This window comes from Oncorhynchus gorbuscha, unplaced genomic scaffold (genome assembly GCF_021184085.1).
Source record: "Oncorhynchus gorbuscha isolate QuinsamMale2020 ecotype Even-year unplaced genomic scaffold, OgorEven_v1.0 Un_scaffold_4166, whole genome shotgun sequence".
NCBI classification, from domain to species: domain Eukaryota; kingdom Metazoa; phylum Chordata; class Actinopteri; order Salmoniformes; family Salmonidae; genus Oncorhynchus; species Oncorhynchus gorbuscha.
In genome coordinates, this window is record NW_025748252.1 from 1162 (window position 1) to 26958 (window position 25797).

Consider the following 25797-nt stretch of genomic DNA (forward strand, 5'->3'; position numbering starts at 1 on the left):
TAGCTGTTGGGAGGCCTACCCTAGCTGTTGGGAGGCCTACCCTAGCTGTTGGGAGGCCTACCCTAGCTGTTGGGAGGCCTACCCTAGCTGTTGGGAGGCCTACCCTAGCTGTTGGGAGGCCTACCCTAGCTGTTGGGAGGCCTACCCTACCTGTTGGGAGGCCTACCCTAGCTGTTGGGAGGCCTACCCTAGCTGTTGGGAGGCCTACCCTAGCTGTTGGGAGGCCTACCCTAGCTGTTGGGAGGCCTAGCTGTTGGGAGGCCTAGCTGTTGGGAGGCCTAGCTGTTGGGAGGCCTAGCTGTTGGGAGGCCTAGCTGTTGGGAGGCCTAGCTGTTGGGAGGCCTACCTAATAGATAACATTCCACTGAATGAAGTATTTGAGCCATCAGACTGTAGTCTATACCACAGATAAGTTACATCACAGGGTGGATCGTTAGTTGGATATTACACACACACACACACACACACACACACACACACACACACACACACACACACACACACACACACACACACACACACACACACACACACACACACACACACACACACACACACACACACACACACACACACACATCGTGCATGAGATCCTACAGCCCATGTATTTTCCTGCCAGACACAGTCTTAATTACGACACATCTCTCTAAAGCTGAGAGAAGTAGTCGACTAAATAGCTCTACATTAATAGAGCTGTTTCTCGTACTATATAATATGAAATCATCATCATCAATGTCTTTTTGTAGCTATTTCATTGATTTGAACTTCTGACGAACCTTTATTGTACAAAGCCTGTATCAGCAACTGTTATGTGATGTGGTTTTGTAATGGTCTACTCTGACTAGGAGATTACCAGCCGGCTCCTCTTATCCAGAGAGAAACTACAGAGAGGAAGGACGACTAACTGCGTCTTAGATTATCTGGGGGGGAAGAATATAGAATAGAGAGAAAATTGGCTTTTCATTATTTCCAATCTCATTTAATTTCCAATCTCTCTCTCTCTTTTTTTTGTCCATTTTCAACGAAAGAAAGAAAAGGTCTAGTTTTGCCTCCCGACTCTTGTGACTGTGAGGTTTGTGTTTGTAAGGTTTGTGACTGTAAGGTTTGTGTTTGTAAGGTTTGTGACTGTAAGGTTTGTGTTTGTAATGACTGGTGTTTCTGTTTTGATCCTGGCAGGTATTCATAATTGGACTCATTGCAGACAGAAAGTTTCAGCACTTTAACCCCGTCCTTGAGACCTACATCAGGAAGCATTTCAGTGCTACTCTGGCGTACACGTGAGTAGCAGCTTATTACTGCTGGAGAAATGTACTGAGTGGACAAAACATTAGGAACACCTGCTCCTTCCGTGATATAGACTGACCGGGTGAATCCAAAGTCATGTGTCCTCCGATACACAACCCAACCAAGCCGCACTGCTTCTTAACACAGCGCCACCCAACCAAGCCGCACTGCTTCTTAACACAGCGCCACCCAACCAAGCGCCACCCAGCTCCACCCAACCAAGCCGCACTGCTTCTTAACACAGCGCCACCCAACCAAGCCGCACTGCTTCTTAACACAGCGCCACCCAACCAAGCGCCACCCAGCGCCACCCAACCCAGCGCCACCCAACCAAGCGCCACCCAACCAAGCGCCACCCAACCAAGCGCCACCCAACCAAGCCGCACTGCTTCTTAACACAGCGCCACCCAACCAAGCCGCACTGCTTCTTAACACAGCGCCACCCAACCAAGCCGCACTGCTTCTTAACACAGCGCCACCCAACCAAGCGCCACCCAGCGCCACCCAACCCAGCGCCACCCAACCAAGCGCCACCCAACCAAGCGCCACCCAACCAAGCCGCACTGCTTCTTAACACAGCGCCACCCAACCAAGCCGCACTGCTTCTTAACACAGCGCCACCCAACCAAGCCTCACTGCTTCTTAACACAGCGCCACCCAACCAAGCCGCACTGCTTCTTAACACAGCGCCACCCAACCAAGCCGCACTGCTTCTTAACACAGCGCCACCCAACCAAGCCGCACTGCTTCTTAACACAGCGCCATCCAACCCGCCGCACCAATGTGTCGGAGGAAACACCTGGCAACCTTGGTTAGCGCGCACTGCGCCCGGCCCGCCGCAGGAGTCGCTGGTGCGCGATGAGACAAGGATTTCCCTCCCGGCCAAACCCTCCCTAACCCGGAGCGAAGCTCGGCCAATTGTGCGTCGCCCCACAGACCTACCGGTTACGGCCGGTTACGACAGAGCCTGGGCGCGAACCCAGAGTGTCTGCTGGCACAGCTGGCGCTGCAGTACCGTGCTAAACTACTATGTAGGAGGGGAGAGAAGGGAGGCCTCTCATCTTTTAAGTGGGAGAACTTGCACAATTGGTGGCTGACTAAATACTTTTTTGCCCCACTGTGTGTGTGTGTGTGTGTGTGTGTGTGTGTGTGTGTGTGTGTGTGTGTGTGTGTGTGTGTGTGTGTGTGTGTGTGTGTGTGTGTGTGTGTGTGTGTGTGTGTGTGTGTGTGTGTGTGTGTGTGTGTATGTGTGTGTGTGTGTATATGTATATATGTGTGTGTGTGTATATGTATATATGTGTGTGTGTATATGTATCTAAATATATATGTGTGTGTGTGTGTGTGTGTGTGTGTGTGTGTGTGTGTGTGTGTGTGTGTAAATATATATGTACATGTGTATATATGTGTGTATATGTATCTAAATATATATGTACATGTGTATGTTGTTCAGGAAGCTGACCAAGGTTCTGAAGAACTATGTGGAGAATGCAGAGAAGCTGACAGAACAGCTGCTGAAAGCCATTAAAGCTCTGGAGTACATATTCAAGTTTATAGTGCGTTCCAGGGTCCTCTTCAACCAGTAAGTGTAGACACACACACACTATATACACCTATACACCCCTATATACACACACACCTATATACACACACACCTATATACACCCCTATATACACCCCTATATACACCCTATATACCCCTATATACACACTCCCCCCTATACACCATACACACACACACCCCTATATACACCTATATACCCCTATATACCCCTACACACCCCTATATATACACCTCTATACACACACACCCTATATACACACCCCTATATACACCTATACACACACACCCTATATACACCCCTATATACACCCCTATATACACACACCCCTATATACACCCCTATATACACCCCTATATACACCCCTATATACACCCCTCTATACACTCTCCTTATATACACCCCTATACCCCCTATATACACCCCTATACCCCTATACACCCCTATACACCCCTATATACACCCCTATACCCCTATACACACCCATATACACCCTTATATACACACCCCTATACACACACACACCCCTTATACACCCCTATATACACTTTATACACACACACACCCCTATACACCCCATATACAATTCCCTTTATACACTTCTATACTTCTATACACACCCCTATACACCCCTATATACACACACACACCCTATACACCCTATACCCTATATACACCCCTATACACACCCCTATATATACACCCCTATACACACCCATATACCCCCTACAACCCTGCACACTCCCTACACCCCACACACACCCCACACCTGTAACCATTGACAGTAGGAAGTACATGCTGTGTAATATACTGCAGGGCCTTCACAATGTATTTCATACCCCTACACCCCCTCTACACCCCCTATACCCACCCTACACCCCCCTATACCCCTATACCTCCTATACCCCTACACACCCTATACCCCCCTACACCCCTACACCTGTAACCATTGACAGTAGAGTACATGGTATGTAATATACTACAGGGCCTTCACAATGTATTCATACCCCTCTACACCCCCTATACCCACCCTACACCCCCTACACACCCCTACACCCCGCCTACACACCCCTACACACCCCTACACACCCCTATACCCACCCTACACACCCCTACATCGCCCTACACCCCCTACACACCCCTACACCCCCTATACACCCCTACACCCCTACACACCCCTATACCCCCTACACCCCCGACACCCTCTACACCCCCGACACCCTCTACACCCCCTACACCCCCTACACACCCCTATACCCCCTACACCCCTATACCCCTCTACACCCTCTACACCCCCTACACACCCCTACACCCCCGACACCTCTCTACACCCCCTACACACCCCTACACCCCCTATACCCACCCTACACCCCTCTACACACCCCTACACACCCCTACACCCCCTATACCCCCTACATCCCCCTACACCCCCTATACCCCCTATACCCCTACACACCTCTACACACCCCTACACCCCTACACTCCCTACACTCTACACTCTCTACACACCCCTACACACCCCTACACCCTACACACCCTTTGCCACCTCTACACACTCCTTTGCACTTCTACACACCCTTTATAGCACTTCTACACTTTACACTTCTACACACTTTATACTCTCTTTACACCCCTACACCCTTTACACAATTCTACAATTCCCTATACCCCTTTACACTCTCTTATACTTCTTACACACCCCTTATACTCCCTTTACACCCCTTTACACCCTTCTTACACACCCTTTGCCACCCTTTACACACTTTGTCACCTCACACACCCCTATACTTCTACACACTCCTTTGCCACTCTGTAAACTATTGACAGTAGAAGTACATGCTGTGTAATATACTACAGGCCTTCACAATGTATTCATACCCCTACACCCTCTACACCCCCTATACCCACCCTACACCCCCTATACCCCCCTACACCCACCCCCTACACCCCCTCTACACCTATACCCCCTACACCCCCTACACCTGTAACCATTGACAGTAGGAAGCACATGCTGTGTGACTTACTACAGGGCCTTCACAATGTATTCACACCCCTATACCCCTACACCCCCTACACTTCCCTACACCCCCCACACCCCTACATGCTGTGTAATATACACCCCTTCACACCCCTATTCATACCCCTACACCCCTATGTTCCCCTACACCCCCTATACACCCTATACACCCCTACACACCCTTTTACACCCCTACACCCCTACACACCCCTACACACCCCTACACCCCTACACACCCCTACACCCCCTCTACACCCCCCTACCCCCTACACACCCCCACACCTGTAACCATTGACAGTAGGAAGTACATGCTGTGTAATATACTGCAGGGCCTCCACAATGTATTCATACCCTCTGACTTATTCCACCTTTTGTTGTGTTACAGACTGATTTTAAAATGGATTTAATAGATGTTTTTATCTCTCCCTCTACACACAATACCCCATATTGACACATTTTTGTGCAATGTTTGGAAAAATGAAATACAGAAATATCTCATTTTCGTAAGTATCCAGATTCTGAGTTATAATCGCTGCCAACAGTGATTCTAACTGTGAGTCTTTCTGGGTAAATCTCTAAGAGCTTTGCAGACCTGGATTGTACAATATTTGCACACTGTTCATTTTTAAATTCTTCAAACTCTGTCAAAAGTTTGGTTGCTGATCATTGCTAGACAGCCATTTTCAAGTCTTGACATGGATTTTCAAGCCGATTTCAGTCGAAACTTAAACTTGGCCCCTCAGGAACATTCCATGTCATCTTGGAAAGCAACTCCAGTGTCGATTTGACCTTTGTTTTGAGGTTATTGTCCTGCTTTAAGGGTGAATTACTCTCCCAGTGTCCTTTGGAAAGCAGACTGAACCAGGTTTAGCCTGTGCTTACCTCTGTTTTCTTTATTTTTATGCCAAAGATCTCTTGCCGATGAGTCCTTGCCGATGACAAGCATACCCATCACCCATACGAGAATGTAACATGATGCAGCCACATGACTGTAAGTCGCTGATAAAAGCCACCAATGCTTGAAAATATTTTATTATTATATTATAAAATATTTAGTGGATTTGCCCAAAACAGAACTCTTTTGTATTCAGATGATAAAGTTGACTTCTTTTCCAAAGGTTTTGCAGTTTTACTTTAGTGCCTTATTGCAAACAGGATATATGTTTGGAAAATTTCATTTTGTACTACAGGCTTCCTTCTTTTCATTCTGTCTTTTAGGTTATTATTGTGGAGTAACTGCAATGTTGTTGATCCGTCCTCAGTTTTCTCCTATCGGAGCCATTAAACTCTGTTACTGTCACAAGTCACAATTAGCCTCATGGTAAAATCCTGAGTGGTTTCCTTCCTCTCCGGCAACTGAGTTAGGAGTACGCCTGTATGTTTGTAGTGAGGCGGTATATTGATACACCATCCAAAGTGTCATTAAACTTCACCATGTTGCTCAAAGGGATATTCAATGTCTGCTTTTTTAATTAGTTTTTCCCATCTACCAATAGGTTCCTTTCTTTGCGAGGCATTGGAAAAACCTCCCTGGTCTTTGTGGTTGAATCTGTGTTTGAAATTCACTGCTTGACTGAGGGACATTACAGATAATTGTATGTGTTGGGGGTAGTCATTAAAAATGTTAAACGCTGTTATTGCACCCAGAGTCCATGCAACTGATTACTGTTAATTGTTAAGCACATTTTTTTTACTCCTGAACTTATTTGGTCTCGTCATAACAAAGGGGTTGAATACTTATCGACTCATTATTATGTCTGAAAACATCATTCCATTTTTAACATGAATGTGTATTGTTGTGTAGGACCGTGACACAACGTCTCCATTGAATTCATTTTTAAACTGAGGCTGTAATGAAACAAAATGTGGACAAGGTCAAGTAATGTGGATAGTTTCTGAAGGCCCCGTAAATCATTATGTCGCCGTTACTCTACCCCTGTGAAACAGTGCCATAGAACAACTATAACTACCTCCATACAGTAACTACCACCATACAGTAACTATAACTACCTCCATACAGTAACTACCACCATACAGTAACTATAACTACCTCCATACAGTAACTACCACCATACAGTAACTATAACTACCACCATACAGTAACTACCACCATACAGTAACTATAACTACCACCATACAGTAACCACCACCATACAGTAACTATAACTACCACCATACAGTAACTACCACCATACAGTAACTATAACTACCATACAGTAACTACCACCATACAGTAACTACCACCATACAGTAACTATAACTACCACCATACAGTAACTATAACTACCACCATACAGTAACTACCACCATACAGTAACTACCACCAACAGTAACCTCCATACAGTAACTATAACTACCATACAGTAACTACCACCATACAGTAACTATAACACCATACAGTAACTACCACCATACAGTAACTATAACACCCATACAGTAACTACCACCATACAGTAACTATAACTACCACCATACAGTAACTACCACCATACAGTAACTACCACCATACAGTAACTATAACTACCACCATACAGTAACTAACTACCACCATACAGTAACTATAACCCACCATACAGTAACTACCACCATACAGTAACTACCTCCATACAGTAACTACCATACAGTAACTACCACCATACAGTAACTACCACCATACAGTATAACTACCACATTAACTACCACCATACAGTAACTATAACTACCACCAGTAACTACCACCATACAGTAACTAACTACCACCATACAGTAACTATAACCACCATACAGTAACTACCACCATACAGTAACTACCACCATACAGTAACTATAACTACCTCCATACAGTAACCTCCATACAGTAACTATAACACCACCATACAGTAACTACCACCATACAGTAACTATAACTACCATACAGTAACAGTAACTACCTCCATACAGTAACTACCACCATACAGTAACTACTTCCATACAGTAACTACCACCATACAGTAACTATAACCTCCATACAGTAACTACCTCCATACAGTAACTATAACTACCACCATACAGTAACTACCACCATACAGTAACTACCACCATACAGTAACTACCACCATACAGTAACTACCACCATACAGTAACTACCACCATACAGTAACTATAACTACCACCATACAGTAACTATAACTACCTCACTACCACCATACAGTAACTATAACTACCACCATACAGTAACTACCCACCATACAGTAACTACCACCATACAGTAACTACCTCCATACAGTAACTACCTCCATACAGTAACTACCACCATACAGTAACTACCACCATACAGTAACTATACAGTAACTACCACCATACAGTAACTACCACCATACAGTAACTATAACTACCACCATACAGTAACTAACTACCACCATACAGTAACTAACTACCACCATACAGTGTAACTACCACCATACAGTAACTACCACCATACAGTAACTATAACTACCACCATACAGTAACTATAACTACCACCATACAGTAACTACCTCCATACAGTAACTACCTCCTACAGTAACTACCACCATACAGTAACTACCACCATACAGTAACTACCACCACACATAACTACCACCATACAGTAATTACCACCATACAGTAACTACCACCATACAGTAACTATAACTACCACCATACAGTAACTACCACCAGTAACTATAACTACCACCATACAGTAACTACTACACCATACAGTAACTACCACCATACAGTAACTACCACCATACAGTAACTACCTCCATACAGTACAGTAACTACCACCATACAGTAACTACCTCCATACAGTAACTACCACCATACAGTAACTACCACCATACAGTAACTACCACCATACAGTAACTATAACTACCCACCATACAGTAACTACCACCATACAGTAACTACCACCATACAGTAACTATAACTACCACCATGTTGTAACTACCTCCATACAGTAACTATAAACTACCTCCATACAGTAACTACCACCATACAGTAACTACCACCATACAGTAACTACCTCCATACAGTAACTATAACCACCATACAGCAACTATAACTACCACCATACAGTAACTACCACCATACAGTAACTATAACTTGCACCATACAGTAACTACCTCCATACAGTAACTATAACTACCACCATACAGTAAATACCTCCATACAGTAACTACCACCATACAGTAACTATAACACCACCAGTAACTATAACTACCACCATACAGTAACTACCACCATACAGTAACTACCTCCATACAGTAACTACCACCATACAGTAACTACCACCATACAGTAACTACCACCATACAGTAACTACCACCATACAGTAACTACCTCCATACAGTAACTACCTCCATACAGTAACTACCACCATACAGTAACTACCACCATACAGTAACTATAACTACCACCATACAGTAACTATAACTACCACCATACAGTAACTATAACTACCACCATACAGTAACTACCACCATACAGTAACTACCACCATACAGTAACTACCACCATACAGTAACTACCACCATACAGTAACTACCACCATACAGTACAGTAACTACCACCATACAGTAACTACCACCATACAGTAACTACCACCATACAGTAACTACCACCATACAGTAACTACCACAGGTACAGTAAGGCTACCACCATACAGTAGTAACTATAACTAATGGTTCACCATACAGTAACTATAACTACCTCCATACAGTAACTGGTAACTACCTCCATACAGTAACTACCACCATACAGTAACTATAACTACCTCCATACAGTAACCAGTAGGTTGTATAGGTAGAATGGTTCAGGCTAGTTTCAGTCCAGTATAGAGATCCAGTAGGTTTTATAGGTAGAATGGTTCAGGCTAGTTTCCAGATTTTGCCTCCATACAAACTGTTAGTCTAGATTCCTCCATACAAACTGTTACAGTCCAGATTCTGCCTCCATACAAACTGTTACAGTCCAGATTCTGCCTCCATACAAACTGTTACAGTCCAGATTCTGCCTCCATACAAACTGTTACAGTCAGATTCCTCCATACAAACTGTTACAGTCCAGATTCTGCCTCCATACAAACTGTTACAGTCCAGGTTCTGCCTCCATACAAACTGTTACAGTCCAGGTTCTGCCTCCATACAAACTGTTACAGTCTAGATTCTGCCTCCATACAAACTGTTACAGTCTAGATTCTGCCTCCATACAAACTGTTACAGTCTAGATTCCTCCATACAAACTGTTACAGTCTAGATTCCTCCATACAAACTGTTACAGTCTAGATTCCTCCATACAAACTGTTACAGTCTGATTCCTCCATACAAACTGTTACAGTCTAGATTCCTCCATACAAACTGTTACAGTCTAGATTCCTCCATACAAACTGTTACAGTCCAGATTCTGCCTCCATACAAACTGTTACAGTCCAGATTCCTCCATACAAACTGTTACAGTCCAGATTCCGCCTCCATACAAACTGTTACAGTCCAGATTCCGCCTCCATACAAACTGTTACAGTCCAGATTCAAACGGTTCCAGTCCAAACTGTTACAGTCCAGATTCCGCCTCCATACAAACTGTTACAGTCCAGATTCCGCCTCCATACAAACTGTTACAGTCCAGATTCCTCCATACAAACTGTTACAGTCCAGATTCCTCCATACAAACTGTTACAGTCCAGATTCCTCCATATACAAACTGTTACAGTCTAGATTCTGCCTCCATACAAACTGTCACAGTCCAGATTCCTCCATACAAACTGTTACAGTCCAGATTCCTCCATACAAACGGTTACAGTCCAGATTCCTCCATACAAACTGTTACAGTCTAGATTCTGCCTCCATACAAACTGTCACAGTCCAGATTCCTCCATACAAACTGTCACAGTCCAGATTCCTCCATACAAACTGTCACAGTCCAGATTCCTCCATACAAACTGTTACAGTCTAGATTCTGCCTCCATACAAACTGTCACAGTCCAGATTCCTCCATACAAACTGTTACAGTCCAGATTCTGCCTCTATACAAACTGTTACAGTCTAGATTCTGCCTCCATACAAACTGTCACAGTCCAGATTCTGCTCCATAGAAACTGTTACAGTCCAGATTCTGCCTCCATACAAACTGTCACAGTCCAGATTCCTCCATACAAACTGTTACAGTCCAGATTCCTCCATACAAACTGTTACAGTCCAGATTCCTCCATACAAACTGTTACAGTCCAGATTCCTCCATACAAACTGTTACAGTCCAGATTCTGCCTCCATACAAACTGTTACAGTCCAGATTCTGCCTCCATACAAACTGTTACAGTCCAGATTCTGCCTCCATACAAACTGTTACAGTCCAGATTCTGCCTCCATACAAACTGTTACAGTCCAGATTCTGCCTCCATACAAACTGTTACAGTCCAGATTCTGCCTCCATACAAACTGTTACAGTCCAGATTCTGCCTCCATACAAACTGTTACAGTCCAGATTCTGCCTCCATACAAACTGTTACAGTCCAGATTCTGCCTCCATACAAACTGTTACAGTCCAGATTCTGCCTCCATACAAACTGTTACAGTCTAGATTCTGCCTCCATACAAACTGTCACAGTCCAGATTCCTCCATACAAACTGTTACAGTCCAGATTCTGCCTCTATACAAACTGTTACAGTCTAGATTCTGCCTCCATACAAACTGTCACAGTCCAGATTCCTCCATACAAACTGTCACAGTCCAGATTCCTCCATATAAACTGTTACAGTCCAGATTCTTCCTCCATACAAACTGTTACAGTCCAGGTTCTGCCTCCATACAAACTGTTACAGTCCAGATTCTGCCTCCATACAAACTGTTACAGTCCAGATTCTGCCTCCATACAAACTGTTACAGTCCAGATTCTGCCTCCATACAAACTGTTACAGTCCAGATTCTGCCTCCATACAAACTGTTACAGTCCAGATTCCTCCATACAAACTGTTACAGTCCAGATTCTGCCTCCATACAAACTGTTACAGTCCAGATTCTGCCTCCATACAAACTGTTACAGTCCAGATTCTGCCTCCATACAAACTCTTACAGTCCAGATTCTGCCTCCATACAAACTCTTACAGTCCAGATTCCTCCATACTGTCGTGTCTTTGGTATCATTAAAAGTGAAAACGGGTATTTAATCAAATCAATTCTCTGTAATTATTATTACGTGATTATACTAATCATGTAAATGTAATTAACTAGGAAGTCGGGCACCAAGGAAAATATTCAGATTACAAATTTATAATTTTCCTAATTATAACTCTTCAGATATTTTAACATCTGATCTGTTAGTATTTAAATTAATGTATTTTTCTTTACCTCACGTTAGTCTCATTCCAAACGTCGTAAATTGTTGGTTATCTGCACGAACCCAGTGTTCACTATGAGTCATCCATAAACCAATTGTCTTAGTCATTTATTTACAATCACAGAAATGCATAAACAACCAAACAGTAGCCATGGTTACAAGGAAATGATGAGGTTCCCTAGTGGGCTCAGCCAATATGACGGCTTGGTGGACAAAGGGAAGTGGGTGTGGACAAAGGGAAGTGGGTGTGGACAAAGGGAAGTGGGTGTGGACAAAGGGAAGTGGGTGTGGACAAAGGGAAGTGGGTGTGGACAAAGGGAAGTGGGTGTGGACAAAGGGAAGTGGGTGTGGACAAAGGGAAGTGGGTGTGGACAAAGGGAAGTGGGTGTGGACAAAGGGAAGTGGGTGTGGACAAAGGGAAGTGGGTGTGGACAAAGGGAAGTGGGTGTGGACAAAGGGAAGTGGGTGTGGACAAAGGGAAGTGGGTGTGGACAAAGGGAAGTGGGTGTGGACAAAGGGAAGTGGGTGTGGACAAAGGGAAGTGGGTGTGGACAAAGGGAAGTGGGTGTGGACAAAGGGAAGTGGGTGTGGACAAAGGGAAGTGGGTGTGGACAAAGGGAAGTGGGCGTGGACAAAGGGGAGTGGGCGTGGACAAAGGGGAGTGGGCGTGGACAAAGGGGAGTGGGCGTGGACAAAGGGGAGTGGGCGTGGACAAAGGGGAGTGGGCGTGGACAAAGGGGAGTGGGCGTGGACAAAGGGGAGTGGGCGTGGACAAAGGGGAGTGGGTGTGGACAAAAGAGTCACTACACACAGTTGATAATTATATTAATTATATCTAGCTGCGGACTAGTAATTTGTGTCTAAGATTTGCTCTTATTCTGTAGGGGTCGACAGTCTCAGAGTTTAACCATTTCCCGCTGTGTAGCCAATGCTCGACGCGATGTGGTTAGCATATGGTTAGGTTGGTAAGCAGTTTATAACAGCAATAAGGCACCTCGGGGGTTTGTGATATATGGCCAGTGTACCACAGCTAAGGGATGTGTCTAGGTCCTCTGCATGGCATCATGGGTAAGATCAGCCCTTAGCCGTGGTATAATGGCCATATACCACACCTCGTCTGGCCTGATTCCTTCATTATAAAACAGTAACAAAGCCTTGTTCCTGGCGATCGCATTGCATCAATAAATCACAGTACATGAACTGTTCTTCCCCTACATAAAGTATTCCAGATTGATATGCTAATTAATTCATTAATATACGTCTTTTGGTATGCCAGGACTTGCCGTTGTTTTCCCTGCATTTGGCGCTGGAAGCAGACAGGCTGGAGTAGCCCGCTTGTTTTAGATGCTAACGATGATCAGCAATGATCAAGGTATTTTGGTCTTGTTTTGTATTTGCATGGAGAACCCATGCTGAGCCTACAGTCAGTGGGCCCTGGTTTGATGGGTAGAGAACTGTGATATAACAATGACAGAGAAGTGGCCTACTGGCATCCGGCTACAGGGGGCCTGTTAACATCTCTGTGTGAGCTAACAGCACGTCTCTGTGTGTGGAGGGACTTCATGAAAGGTCTCTAAATCATCGGTTTTAATTCCTTCTCTCCTCCCTTTCTCTTTCCACTCCTCTCTCTTTCCCTCTCTCTTCCTCATTCTCTCCTACCACCCCTCTCTCCTCTCCTCCCACCCCTCTCTCCTCTCCTCCCTTTCAATCTCCTCTCCTCTCTCTCTCCCACTCTCTTCCTAAATTCTCTTCTACCTCCCCTCTCTCCTCTTATCCCTCTTCCCAACATATCTTTTCCCCCCATCCCTCTCTCCTCTCCCTACATCCCTCTCTCCCTCCATCCCTCCCTCCCTCCATCCCTCTCTCCTCTCCCTCTATCCATCCCTCTCCCTCCATCCATCCTTCTCTCCTCTCTCCTTCCCACCTCCCTCCGTCCATCCCATCCGTCTCTCCTCTTCTCCTTCCATCCATCCATCCCATCCGTCTCTCCTCTTCTCCTTCCATCCATCCATCCATCTCTCCTCTCTCTCCTACCTCCCTCTGTCCGTCCATCCATCTCTCCTCTTCTCCTTCCATCCATCCATCCATCTCTCCTCTCTCCTACCTCCCTCTGTCCGTCCATCCATCTCTCCTCTTCTCCCTCCTACCTCCCTCCATCCATCCATCCATCCATCCATCCATCTCTCATCTTCTCCCTACCTCCCTCTGTCCATCCATCCATCCCTCCCTCCCTCCGTCCATGTCTCCCTCCCTCCGTCCATCCTACCCCCCTCCGTCCATCCATCCATCCATCTCCCTCCCTCCCTCCCTCCCTCCCTCCCTCCCTCCCTCCCTCCCTCCCTCCCTCCCTCCCTCCCTCCCTCCCTCCCTCCCTCCCTCCCTCCCTCCCTCCCTCCCTCCCTCCCCCTCCCTCCCTCCCTCCCTCCCTCCCTCCCTCCATCCATCCATGTCTCCTCTTCTCCCTCCCTCCATCCATCCATCCATGTCTCCTCTTCTCCCTCCTAACTCCCTCCGTCCATCCATCCGTCTCTCCTCTCCCTCATCCATCTCTCCTCTCCCTCCATCCATCTGTCCTCTTCTCCCTCCTACCTCCTTCCCTCCATCCATCCATCTCTCCTCTCCATCCATCCATCTCTCCTCTTATCCCTCCTATCTCCCTCCATCCATTATTATTATTATTATTATTATCTCTCCCTCCTACGTCCGTCCATCCGTCTCTCCATCCATCCATCTCTCCTCTTCTCCCTCCTATCTCCCTCCGTCCGTCCATCCGTCTCTCCTCTCTCCCCAGACTGTATGAGAACAAAGGAGAAGCAGACTTCATGGAGTCCTTGAGGAATCTCTTCACTTCCTTCAATGACATGATGAACATCAACTCTGAGAACACAGGCATGGTGAAGGTAGGACATCAATCATATAATCTGGCTCTGCTTCAGAGTGATACATTTTGTGTTTCCATGGTATTCTGTCTCCCTGTGTATATCAGTCTCTAGTTCCCATTTCATGTCCACTATGTGTCTATAGTAGAGGTCGACCAATTATGATTTTTCAACACCGATACAGATTATTGGAGGACCAAAAAAAGGCCGATACTGATTAATTGGCCTAATATATATATATTTTTTTTAAATATGTATATTTGTAATAATGACAATTACAACAATACTGAATGAACAATGAGCACTTATTTTAACTTAATATAATACATAAATAAAATATATTTAGTCTCAAATAAATAATGCAACAATGTTCAATTTGGTTTAAATAATGCAAAAATAAAGTTTTGGAGAAGAAAGTAAAAGTGCACTATGTGCCATGTTAGAAAACTAACGTTTAACTTCCTTGCTCAGAATATGAGAACATATGAAAGTTGGTGGTTCCTTTTAACATGAGTCTTCAATATTCCCAGTTAAGAAGTTTTAGGTTGTAGTTATTATAGGAATTATAGGACTATTTCTCTCTATACCATTTGCATGTCCTATATCTTTCACTATTGGATGTTCTAATAGGCACTTTAGTATTGCCAGCCTAATGTCAGGAGTTGATAGAGTTGAAGTCATAACAGCTCTGTGCATCAAGCATTGCTAAGAGCTGCTGGCAAACGCAGTAAAGTTTGAATGAATGCTACCGAGCCTGCTGCTGCCTCAGTCAGACTGCTATATCAAATCATAGACTTAATTATAACATAATGACACAGAAATACGAGCCTTAGGTCATTAATATGGTAAATTTCCGCAAACTATAATTTTTGAAAACAAAACATCTATTCTTTCAGTGAAATACGGAACCATTACGTATTTTCTCTAACGGGTGGCATCCTTAAGTCTATATATTCCTGTTACCTTGCACAACCTTCAATGTTATGTCATAATTACATAAAATTCTGGCAAATTAGTTGGCAACGAACCAGACGGCCCAAAGTGTTGCATATACCCTGACTCTGCGTGCAATGAACGCAAGAGAAGTGATTTCACCTGGTTAATATTGCCTGCTGACATGAATTTCTTTGAACTAAATATGCAGGTTTAAAGAAATATATAATCTGTATATTGATTTTAAGATGTCTATGGTTAGGTATATTCGTGCAACGGTTGTGCTTTTTTCGCAAATGCGATTTTGTAAAAATCATCCCCCTGTTTGGCGAAGTTGAAGTAGGCTGTGATTCGATGATAAATTAACGGGCACCGCATTGATTATATGCAACGCAGGACAAGCTGGTTACCCTAGTAATATCATCAACCACTAGTTAACTAGTGATAATGTGAAGATTGATTGTTTTTTATAAGATGGGAAGTTCAGTGCTAGCTAGCAATTTACCTCGGCTCCTTGTTGCACTCGCGTAACAGGTGGTCAGCAGTTTCCTCGTGGATCGCAATGTAATCGGCCATAATCGGCATCCAAAAAGGCTGATTACTGATTGTCATGAAAACTTGAAATCGTCCCTAATTAATCGGTACATATGTATCAAGCTCTCCTAGGGGTAAAGGACAATATACAGAGCCAGTCTATAGTTTGGACACATCTACATTTACATTTACATTTAAGTCATTTAGCAGACGCTCTTATCCAGAGCGACTTACAAATTGGTGCATTCACCTTATGACATCCAGTGGGACAGTCACTTAACAATAGTGCATCTAAAACTTAGGGGGGAGGGGGGGTGAGAGGGATTACTTATCCTATCCTACTCATTCAAGGGTTTTTCTATGTTTTTGTAGTATGTTCGACAATGTAGAATAATAGTGAAGACATCAAAACTATGAAATAACACATATGGAATCATGTAGTAACCAAAAAAAGTGTTAAACAAAAATATTTTAGATTTTAGATTCTTCAAAGTAGCCTTTGCCTTAATGCCAGCGTTGCACACTCTTGGCGTTCTCTCAACCAGCTTCATGAGGAATGCTTTTCCAACAGTCTTGAAGGAGTTCCCACATATGCTGAGCACTTGTTGACTGCTTTTCCTTCACTTTGCGGTCCAACTAATCCCAAACCATCTCAATTGAGTTGAGGTCGGGTGATTGTAGTTGCCAGGTCATCTGATGCAGCACTTTGTCAAATAGCCCTTACACAGCTTGGAGGTGTGTTGGGTCATTGTCCTGTTGAAAAACAAATGATAGTCCCACTAAGCCCAAACCTGATGTGATGGCGTATCGCTGCAGAATGCTGTGGTAGCCGTGCTGGATAAGTGTGTGTTGAATTCAAAATAAGTCACAGCCCAACAAAGCACCATCACACTTCCTCCTCCATGCTTCACGGTGGGAACCACACATGCAGAGATCATCCGATCACCTACTCTGCATCTCACAAAGACACGGCGGTTGGAACCAAAAATCTCAAATTTGGACTCATCAGACTAAAGGACAGATTTCCACCAGTCTAATGTCCATTGCTCTTGTTTCTTGGCGCAAGCAAGTCCATTCTTCTATTGGTGTCCATTAGTAGTGGTTTCTTTGCAGCAATTTGACAATAAACTGCCTGATTCAAGCAGTCTCTGAACAGCTGATGTTGAGATGTGTCTGTTACTTTAACTCTGAAGCATTTATTTGGGCTGCAATCTGAGGTGTAGTTAACTCTAATGAACTTATCCTCAAAAGCAGAGGTAATTCTGGGTCTTCCTTTCCTGTGGCGGTCCTCATGAGAGCCAGTTTAATCACAGCACTTGATGGTTTTTGTTACTGCATTTGAAGAAACGTTCAAAGTTCTTGAAAATTTCCCAGGATTGACTGACCTTCATGTCTTAAAGTCATGATGGACTGTCATTTGTCATTGCTTATTTGAGCTGTTCTTTTACCAAATAGGGCCATCTTCTGTATACCACCCTTGCCTTGTCACAACATAACACAACTGATTGGCTCAAACGCATTGAGAAAGGAAAGAAATTCCACAAATTAACATTTTAACAAGGCACACCTGTTAATGGAAATGCATTCCAGGTGACTACCTCATGAAGCTGGTTGAGAGAATGCCAAGCGTGTGCAAAGCTGTCATCATTTTTTGAAATATACAATATATTTTGATTTGTATAATTAACACTTTTTTGTTTACTACATGATTCCATATGTGTTATTTCATAGTTTTCACTTATTATTCTACAATGTAGAAAATAGTTTTTTTTTAAATGGAATAAGTAGATGTGTCCAGACTTTTGACTGGTACTGTATCTCCTATTGTTGTCTGTGTGTTGTTCCACTTTTTATTCATTGTCTATCTGAATAGATCTCTTCATGTGCCTCCCTCCCCTCTGTGTTCATATGTATTTCTTCTTCTTCAACTGTTATCTATGCCTGTGTTCTCTTTCTGACCTGTTCTGTGTCCCGACGTATCTCTCTCGCTCTCTCTTGTGCTCTCTCTCACACTCTCTCTCTTGCGCTCTCTGACCTGTTCTGTGTCCCGGGGCTTCTCTGCGTTCTTCCTCTTTAGCTCCTCCTCAAGGTATTTTCTGATATCCCTCCCTCCTTCCCTCCTTCCCTCCCTCCCATCCTAATTACCGATGGCTCTAGACAAGCATAACGACTGATGGCTCTAGACAAGCATAACGACTGATGGCTCTAGACAAGCATAATGACTAATGGCTCTTGACAAGCATAATGACTCTAGACAAGCATAATGACTGATGACTCTTGACAAGCATAATGACTAATGGCTCTTGACAAGCATAATGACTCTAGACAAGCATAACGACTGATGGCTCTAGACAAGCATAATGACTGATGGCTCCAGACAAGCATAATGACTGATGGCTCTAGACAAGCATAATGACTCTAGACAAGCATAATGACTCTAGACAAGCATAATGACTCTAGACAAGCATAATGACTCTAGACAAGCATAATGACTCTAGACAAGCATAATGACTGATGGCTCTAGACAAGCATAATGACTGATGGCTCTAGACAAGCATAATGACTGATGGCTCTAGACAAGCATAATGACTGATGGCTCTAGACAAGCATAACGACTGATGGCTCTAGACAAGCATAACAACCGATGGCTCTTGACAAGCATAACGACTGATGGCTCTAGACAAGCATAATGACTCTAGACAAGCATAACGACTGATGGCTCTAGACAAGCATAATGACTGATGGCTCTAGACAAGCATAACGACTGATGGCTCTAGACAAGCATAACGACCGATGACTCTTGACAAGCATAATGACTGATGGCTCTAGACAAGCATAACGACTGATGGCTCTAGACAAGCATAATGACTGATGGCTCTAGACAAGCATAACGACTGATGGCTCTAGACATTTACATTTACATTTAAGTCATTTAGCAGACGCTCTTATCCAGAGCGACTTACAAATTGGTGCATTCACCTTATGACATCCAGTGGAACAACCACTTTACAATAGTGCATCTAAGTATTTTAAGGGGGGGTGAGAAGGATTACTTTATCCTATCCTAGGTATTCCTTAAAGAGGTGGGGTTTCAGGTGTCTCCGGAAGGTGGTGATTGACTCCGCTGTCCTGGCGTCGTGAGGGAGTTTGTTCCACCATTGGGGAGCCAGAGCAGCGAACAGTTTTGACTGAGCTGAGCGGGAACTGTACTTCCTCAGTGGTAGGGAGGCGAGCAGGCCAGAGGTGGATGAACGCAGTGCCCTTATTTGGGTGTAGGGCCTGATCAGAGCCTGGAGGTACTGAGGTGCCGTTCCCCTCACAGCTCCGTAGGCAAGCACCATGGTCTTGTAGCGGATGCGAGCTTCAACTGGAAGCCAGTGGAGAGAGCGGAGGAGCGGGGTGACGTGAGAGAACTTGGGAAGGTTGAACACTAGATGGGCTGCGGCGTTCTGGATGAGTTGTAGGGGTTTAATGGCACAGGCAGGGAGCCCAGCCAACAGCGAGTTGCAGTAATCCAGACGGGAGATGACAAGTGCCTGGATTAGGACCTGCGCCGCTTCCTGTGTGAGGCAGGGTCGTACTCTGCGGATGTTGTAGAGCATGAACCTACAGGAACGGGCCACCGCCTTGATGTTAGTTGAGAACGACAGTTTGTTGTCCAGGATCACGCCAAGGTTCTTAGCGCTCTGGGAGGAGGACACAATGGAGTTGTCAACCGTGATGGCGAGATCATGGAACGGGCAGTCCTTCCCGGGAGGAAGAGCAGCTCCGTCTTGCCGAAGTTCAGCTTGAGGTGGTGATCCGTCATCCACACTGATATGTCTGCCAGACATGCAGAGATGCGATTCGCCACCTGGTCATCAGAAGGGGGAAAGGAGAAGATTAATTGTGTGTCGTCTGCATAGCAATGATAGGAGAGACCATGTGAGGTTATGACAGAGCCAAGTGACTTGGTGTATAGCGAGAATAGGAGAGGGCCTAGAACAGAGCCCTGGGGGACACCAGTGGTGAGAGCGCGTGGTGAGGAGACAGATTCTCGCCACGCCACCTGGTAGGAGCGACCTGTCAGGTAGGACGCAATCAAGCGTGGGCCGCGCCGGAGATGCCCAACTCGGAGAGGGTGGAGAGGAGGATCTGATGGTTCACAGTATCGAAGGCAGCCGATAGGTCTAGAAGGATGAGAGCAGAGGAGAGAGAGTTAGCTTTAGCGGTGCGGAGCGCCTCCGTGATACAGAGAAGAGCAGTCTCAGTTGAATGACTAGTCTTGAAACCTGACTGATTTGGATCAAGAAGGTCATTCTGAGAGAGATAGCGGGAGAGCTGACCAAGGACGGCACGTTCAAGAGTTTTGGAGAGAAAAGAAAGAAGGGATACTGGTCTGTAGTTGTTGACATCGGAGGGATCGAGTGTAGGTTTTTTCAGAAGGGGTGCAACTCTCGCTCTCTTGAAGACAAGCATAACGACCGATGGCTCTTGACAAGCATAACGACTGATGGCTCTAGACAAGCATAACGACCGATGGCTCTTGACAAGCATAACGACTGATGGCTCTAGACAAGCATAATGACTCTAGACAAGCATAACGACTGATGGCTCTAGACAAGCATAATGACTGATGGCTCTAGACAAGCATAACGACTGATGGCTCTAGACAAGCATAACGACCGATGGCTCTTGACAAGCATAACGACTGATGACTCTTGACAAGCATAATGACTGATGACTCTTGACAAGCATAACGACTGATGGCTCTAGACAAGCATAACGACTGATGGCTCTAGACAAGCATAATGACTGATGGCTCTAGACAAGCATAATGACTGATGGCTCTAGACAAGCATAACGACTGATGGCTCTAGACAAGCATAACGACTGATGACTCTTGACAAGCATAATGACTGATGGCTCTAGACAAGCATAACGACTGATGGCTCTAGACAAGCATAACGACTGATGGCTCTAGACAAGCATAATGACTGATGGCTCTAGACAAGCATAATGACTGATGGCTCTAGACAAGCATAATGACTGATGGCTCTTGACAAGCATAATGACTCTAGACAAGCATAATGACTGATGGCTCTAGACAAGCATAATGACTGATGGCTCTTGACAAGCATAATGACTCTAGACAAGCATAATGACTGATGGCTCCAGACAAGCATAATGACTGATGGCTCTAGACAAGCATAATGACTGATGGCTCTTGACAAGCATAATGACTCTAGACAAGCATAATGACTGATGGCTCTAGACAAGCATAATGACTGATGGCTCTAGACAAGCATAACGACTGATGGCTCTAGACAAGCATAACGACCGATGGCTCTTGACAAGCATAACGACTGATGGCTCTAGACAAGCATAACGACCGATGGCTCTTGACAAGCATAACGACTGATGGCTCTAGACAAGCATAATGACTCTAGACAAGCATAACGACTGATGGCTCTAGACAAGCATAATGACTGATGGCTCTAGACAAGCATAACGACTGATGGCTCTAGACAAGCATAACGACCGATGGCTCTTGACAAGCATAACGACTGATGACTCTTGACAAGCATAATGACTGATGACTCTTGACAAGCATAACGACTGATGGCTCTAGACAAGCATAACGACTGATGGCTCTAGACAAGCATAATGACTGATGGCTCTAGACAAGCATAATGACTGATGGCTCTAGACAAGCATAACGACTGATGGCTCTAGACAAGCATAACGACTGATGACTCTTGACAAGCATAATGACTGATGGCTCTAGACAAGCATAACGACTGATGGCTCTAGACAAGCATAACGACTGATGGCTCTAGACAAGCATAATGACTGATGGCTCTAGACAAGCATAATGACTGATGGCTCTAGACAAGCATAATGACTGATGGCTCTTGACAAGCATAATGACTCTAGACAAGCATAATGACTGATGGCTCTAGACAAGCATAATGACTGATGGCTCTTGACAAGCATAATGACTCTAGACAAGCATAATGACTGATGGCTCCAGACAAGCATAATGACTGATGGCTCTAGACAAGCATAATGACTCTAGACAAGCATAATGACTCTAGACAAGCATAATGACTCTAGACAAGCATAATGACTCTAGACAAGCATAATGACTCTAGACAAGCATAATGACTGATGGCTCTAGACAAGCATAATGACTGATGGCTCTAGACAAGCATAATGACTGATGGCTCTAGACAAGCATAATGACTGATGGCTCTAGACAAGCATAACGACCGATGGCTCTAGACAAGCATAACAACCGATGGCTCTTGACAAGCATAACGACTGATGGCTCTAGACAAGCATAATGACTCTAGACAAGCATAACGACTGATGGCTCTAGACAAGCATAATGACTGATGGCTCTAGACAAGCATAACGACTGATGGCTCTAGACAAGCATAACGACCGATGACTCTTGACAAGCATAATGACTGATGGCTCTAGACAAGCATAACGACTGATGGCTCTAGACAAGCATAATGACTGATGGCTCTAGACAAGCATAACGACTGATGGCTCTAGACAAGCATAACGACCGATGGCTCTTGACAAGCATAACGACTGATGGCTCTAGACAAGCATAACGACCGATGGCTCTTGACAAGCATAACGACTGATGGCTCTAGACAAGCATAATGACTCTAGACAAGCATAACGACTGATGGCTCTAGACAAGCATAATGACTGATGGCTCTAGACAAGCATAACGACTGATGGCTCTAGACAAGCATAACGACCGATGGCTCTTGACAAGCATAACGACTGATGACTCTTGACAAGCATAATGACTGATGACTCTTGACAAGCATAACGACTGATGGCTCTAGACAAGCATAACGACTGATGGCTCTAGACAAGCATAATGACTGATGGCTCTAGACAAGCATAATGACTGATGGCTCTAGACAAGCATAACGACTGATGGCTCTAGACAAGCATAACGACTGATGACTCTTGACAAGCATAATGACTGATGGCTCTAGACAAGCATAACGACTGATGGCTCTAGACAAGCATAACGACTGATGGCTCTAGACAAGCATAATGACTGATGGCTCTAGACAAGCATAATGACTGATGGCTCTAGACAAGCATAATGACTGATGGCTCTTGACAAGCATAATGACTCTAGACAAGCATAATGACTGATGGCTCTAGACAAGCATAATGACTGATGGCTCTTGACAAGCATAATGACTCTAGACAAGCATAATGACTGATGGCTCCAGACAAGCATAATGACTGATGGCTCTAGACAAGCATAATGACTGATGGCTCTTGACAAGCATAATGACTCTAGACAAGCATAATGACTGATGGCTCTAGACAAGCATAATGACTGATGGCTCTAGACAAGCATAACGACTGATGGCTCTAGACAAGCATAACGACCGATGGCTCTTGACAAGCATAACGACCGATGGCTCTAGACAAGCATAACGACCGATGGCTCTTGACAAGCATAACGACTGATGGCTCTAGACAAGCATAATGACTCTAGACAAGCATAACGACTGATGGCTCTAGACAAGCATAATGACTGATGGCTCTAGACAAGCATAACGACTGATGGCTCTAGACAAGCATAACGACCGATGGCTCTTGACAAGCATAACGACTGATGACTCTTGACAAGCATAATGACTGATGACTCTTGACAAGCATAACGACTGATGGCTCTAGACAAGCATAACGACTGATGGCTCTAGACAAGCATAATGACTGATGGCTCTAGACAAGCATAATGACTGATGGCTCTAGACAAGCATAACGACTGATGGCTCTAGACAAGCATAACGACTGAGGACTCTTGACAAGCATAATGACTGATGGCTCTAGACAAGCATAACGACTGATGGCTCTAGACAAGCATAACGACTGATGGCTCTAGACAAGCATAATGACTGATGGCTCTAGACAAGCATAATGACTGATGGCTCTAGACAAGCATAATGACTGATGGCTCTTGACAAGCATAATGACTCTAGACAAGCATAATGACTGATGGCTCTAGACAAGCATAATGACTGATGGCTCTTGACAAGCATAATGACTCTAGACAAGCATAATGACTGATGGCTCCAGACAAGCATAATGACTGATGGCTCTAGACAAGCATAATGACTGATGGCTCTTGACAAGCATAATGACTCTAGACAAGCATAATGACTGATGGCTCTAGACAAGCATAATGACTGATGGCTCTTGACAAGCATAATGACTCTAGACAAGCATAATGACTGATGGCTCCAGACAAGCATAATGACTGATGTCTCTAGACAAGCATAATGACTGATGTCTCTTGACAAGCATAATGACTGATGGCTCTTGACAAGCATAATGACTGATGGCTCTTGACAAGCATAATGACTGATGGCTCTAGTCAAGCATAACGACTGATGGCTCTAGACAAGCATAATGACTGATGGCTCTAGACAAGCATAATGACTGATGGCTCTAGTCAAGCATAATGACTGATGACTCTTTACAAGCATAATGACTGATGGCTCTAGACAAGCATAATGACTGATGGCTCTAGACAAGCATAATGACTGATGACTCTTTACAAGCATAATGACTGATGGCTCTTGACAAGCATAACGACTGATGGCTCTTGACAAGCATAAGGACTGATGGCTCTAGACAAGCATAATGACTGATGGCTCTAGACAAGCATAATGACTGATGGCTCTTGACAAGCATAATGACTCTAGACAAGCATAATGACTGATGGCTCTAGACAAGCATAATGACTGATGGCTCTTGACAAGCATAATGACTGATGGCTCTAGTCAAGCATAACGACTGATGGCTCTAGACAAGCATAATGACTGATGGCTCTAGACAAGCATAATGACTGATGGCTCTAGTCAAGCATAATGACTGATGACTCTTTACAAGCATAATGACTGATGGCTCTAGACAAGCATAATGACTGATGGCTCTAGACAAGCATAATGACTGATGACTCTTTACAAGCATAATGACTGATGGCTCTTGACAAGCATAACGACTGATGGCTCTTGACAAGCATAAGGACACATCCTGTCATACAAAGTATTGTGATATTGTAGTTAACATTTTCAACATTCTAGTGAGGGTCAGGGCTGTTACCCAGTTGGTCGTCTAATCACCTTTCAGATCAGGGATAATCCTAATCGTTTTCTTTTGTCCAGGGTGCAGCGTTGAGATACGTCCCCACCATCGTGAACGACGTCAAACTGGTCTTCGATCCCAAGGAGCTCAGGTAGGTTTTCA

General features: G+C 44.5%; 1 protein-coding gene across 1 annotated transcript; it reads left to right on the forward strand.

Annotated features, from left to right (window-relative positions):
* Window positions 1-1176: 1176 nt before the first annotated feature.
* Window positions 1177-25797, forward strand: LOC124028443 (dedicator of cytokinesis protein 1-like; the record flags this gene model as incomplete). The annotated part of the gene is made up of 4 exons (XM_046340492.1): window positions 1177-1277; window positions 2735-2863; window positions 14964-15072; window positions 25716-25797. Coding segments are annotated over 4 exons (414 nt in total), but the record flags the coding sequence as incomplete, so codon positions are not given.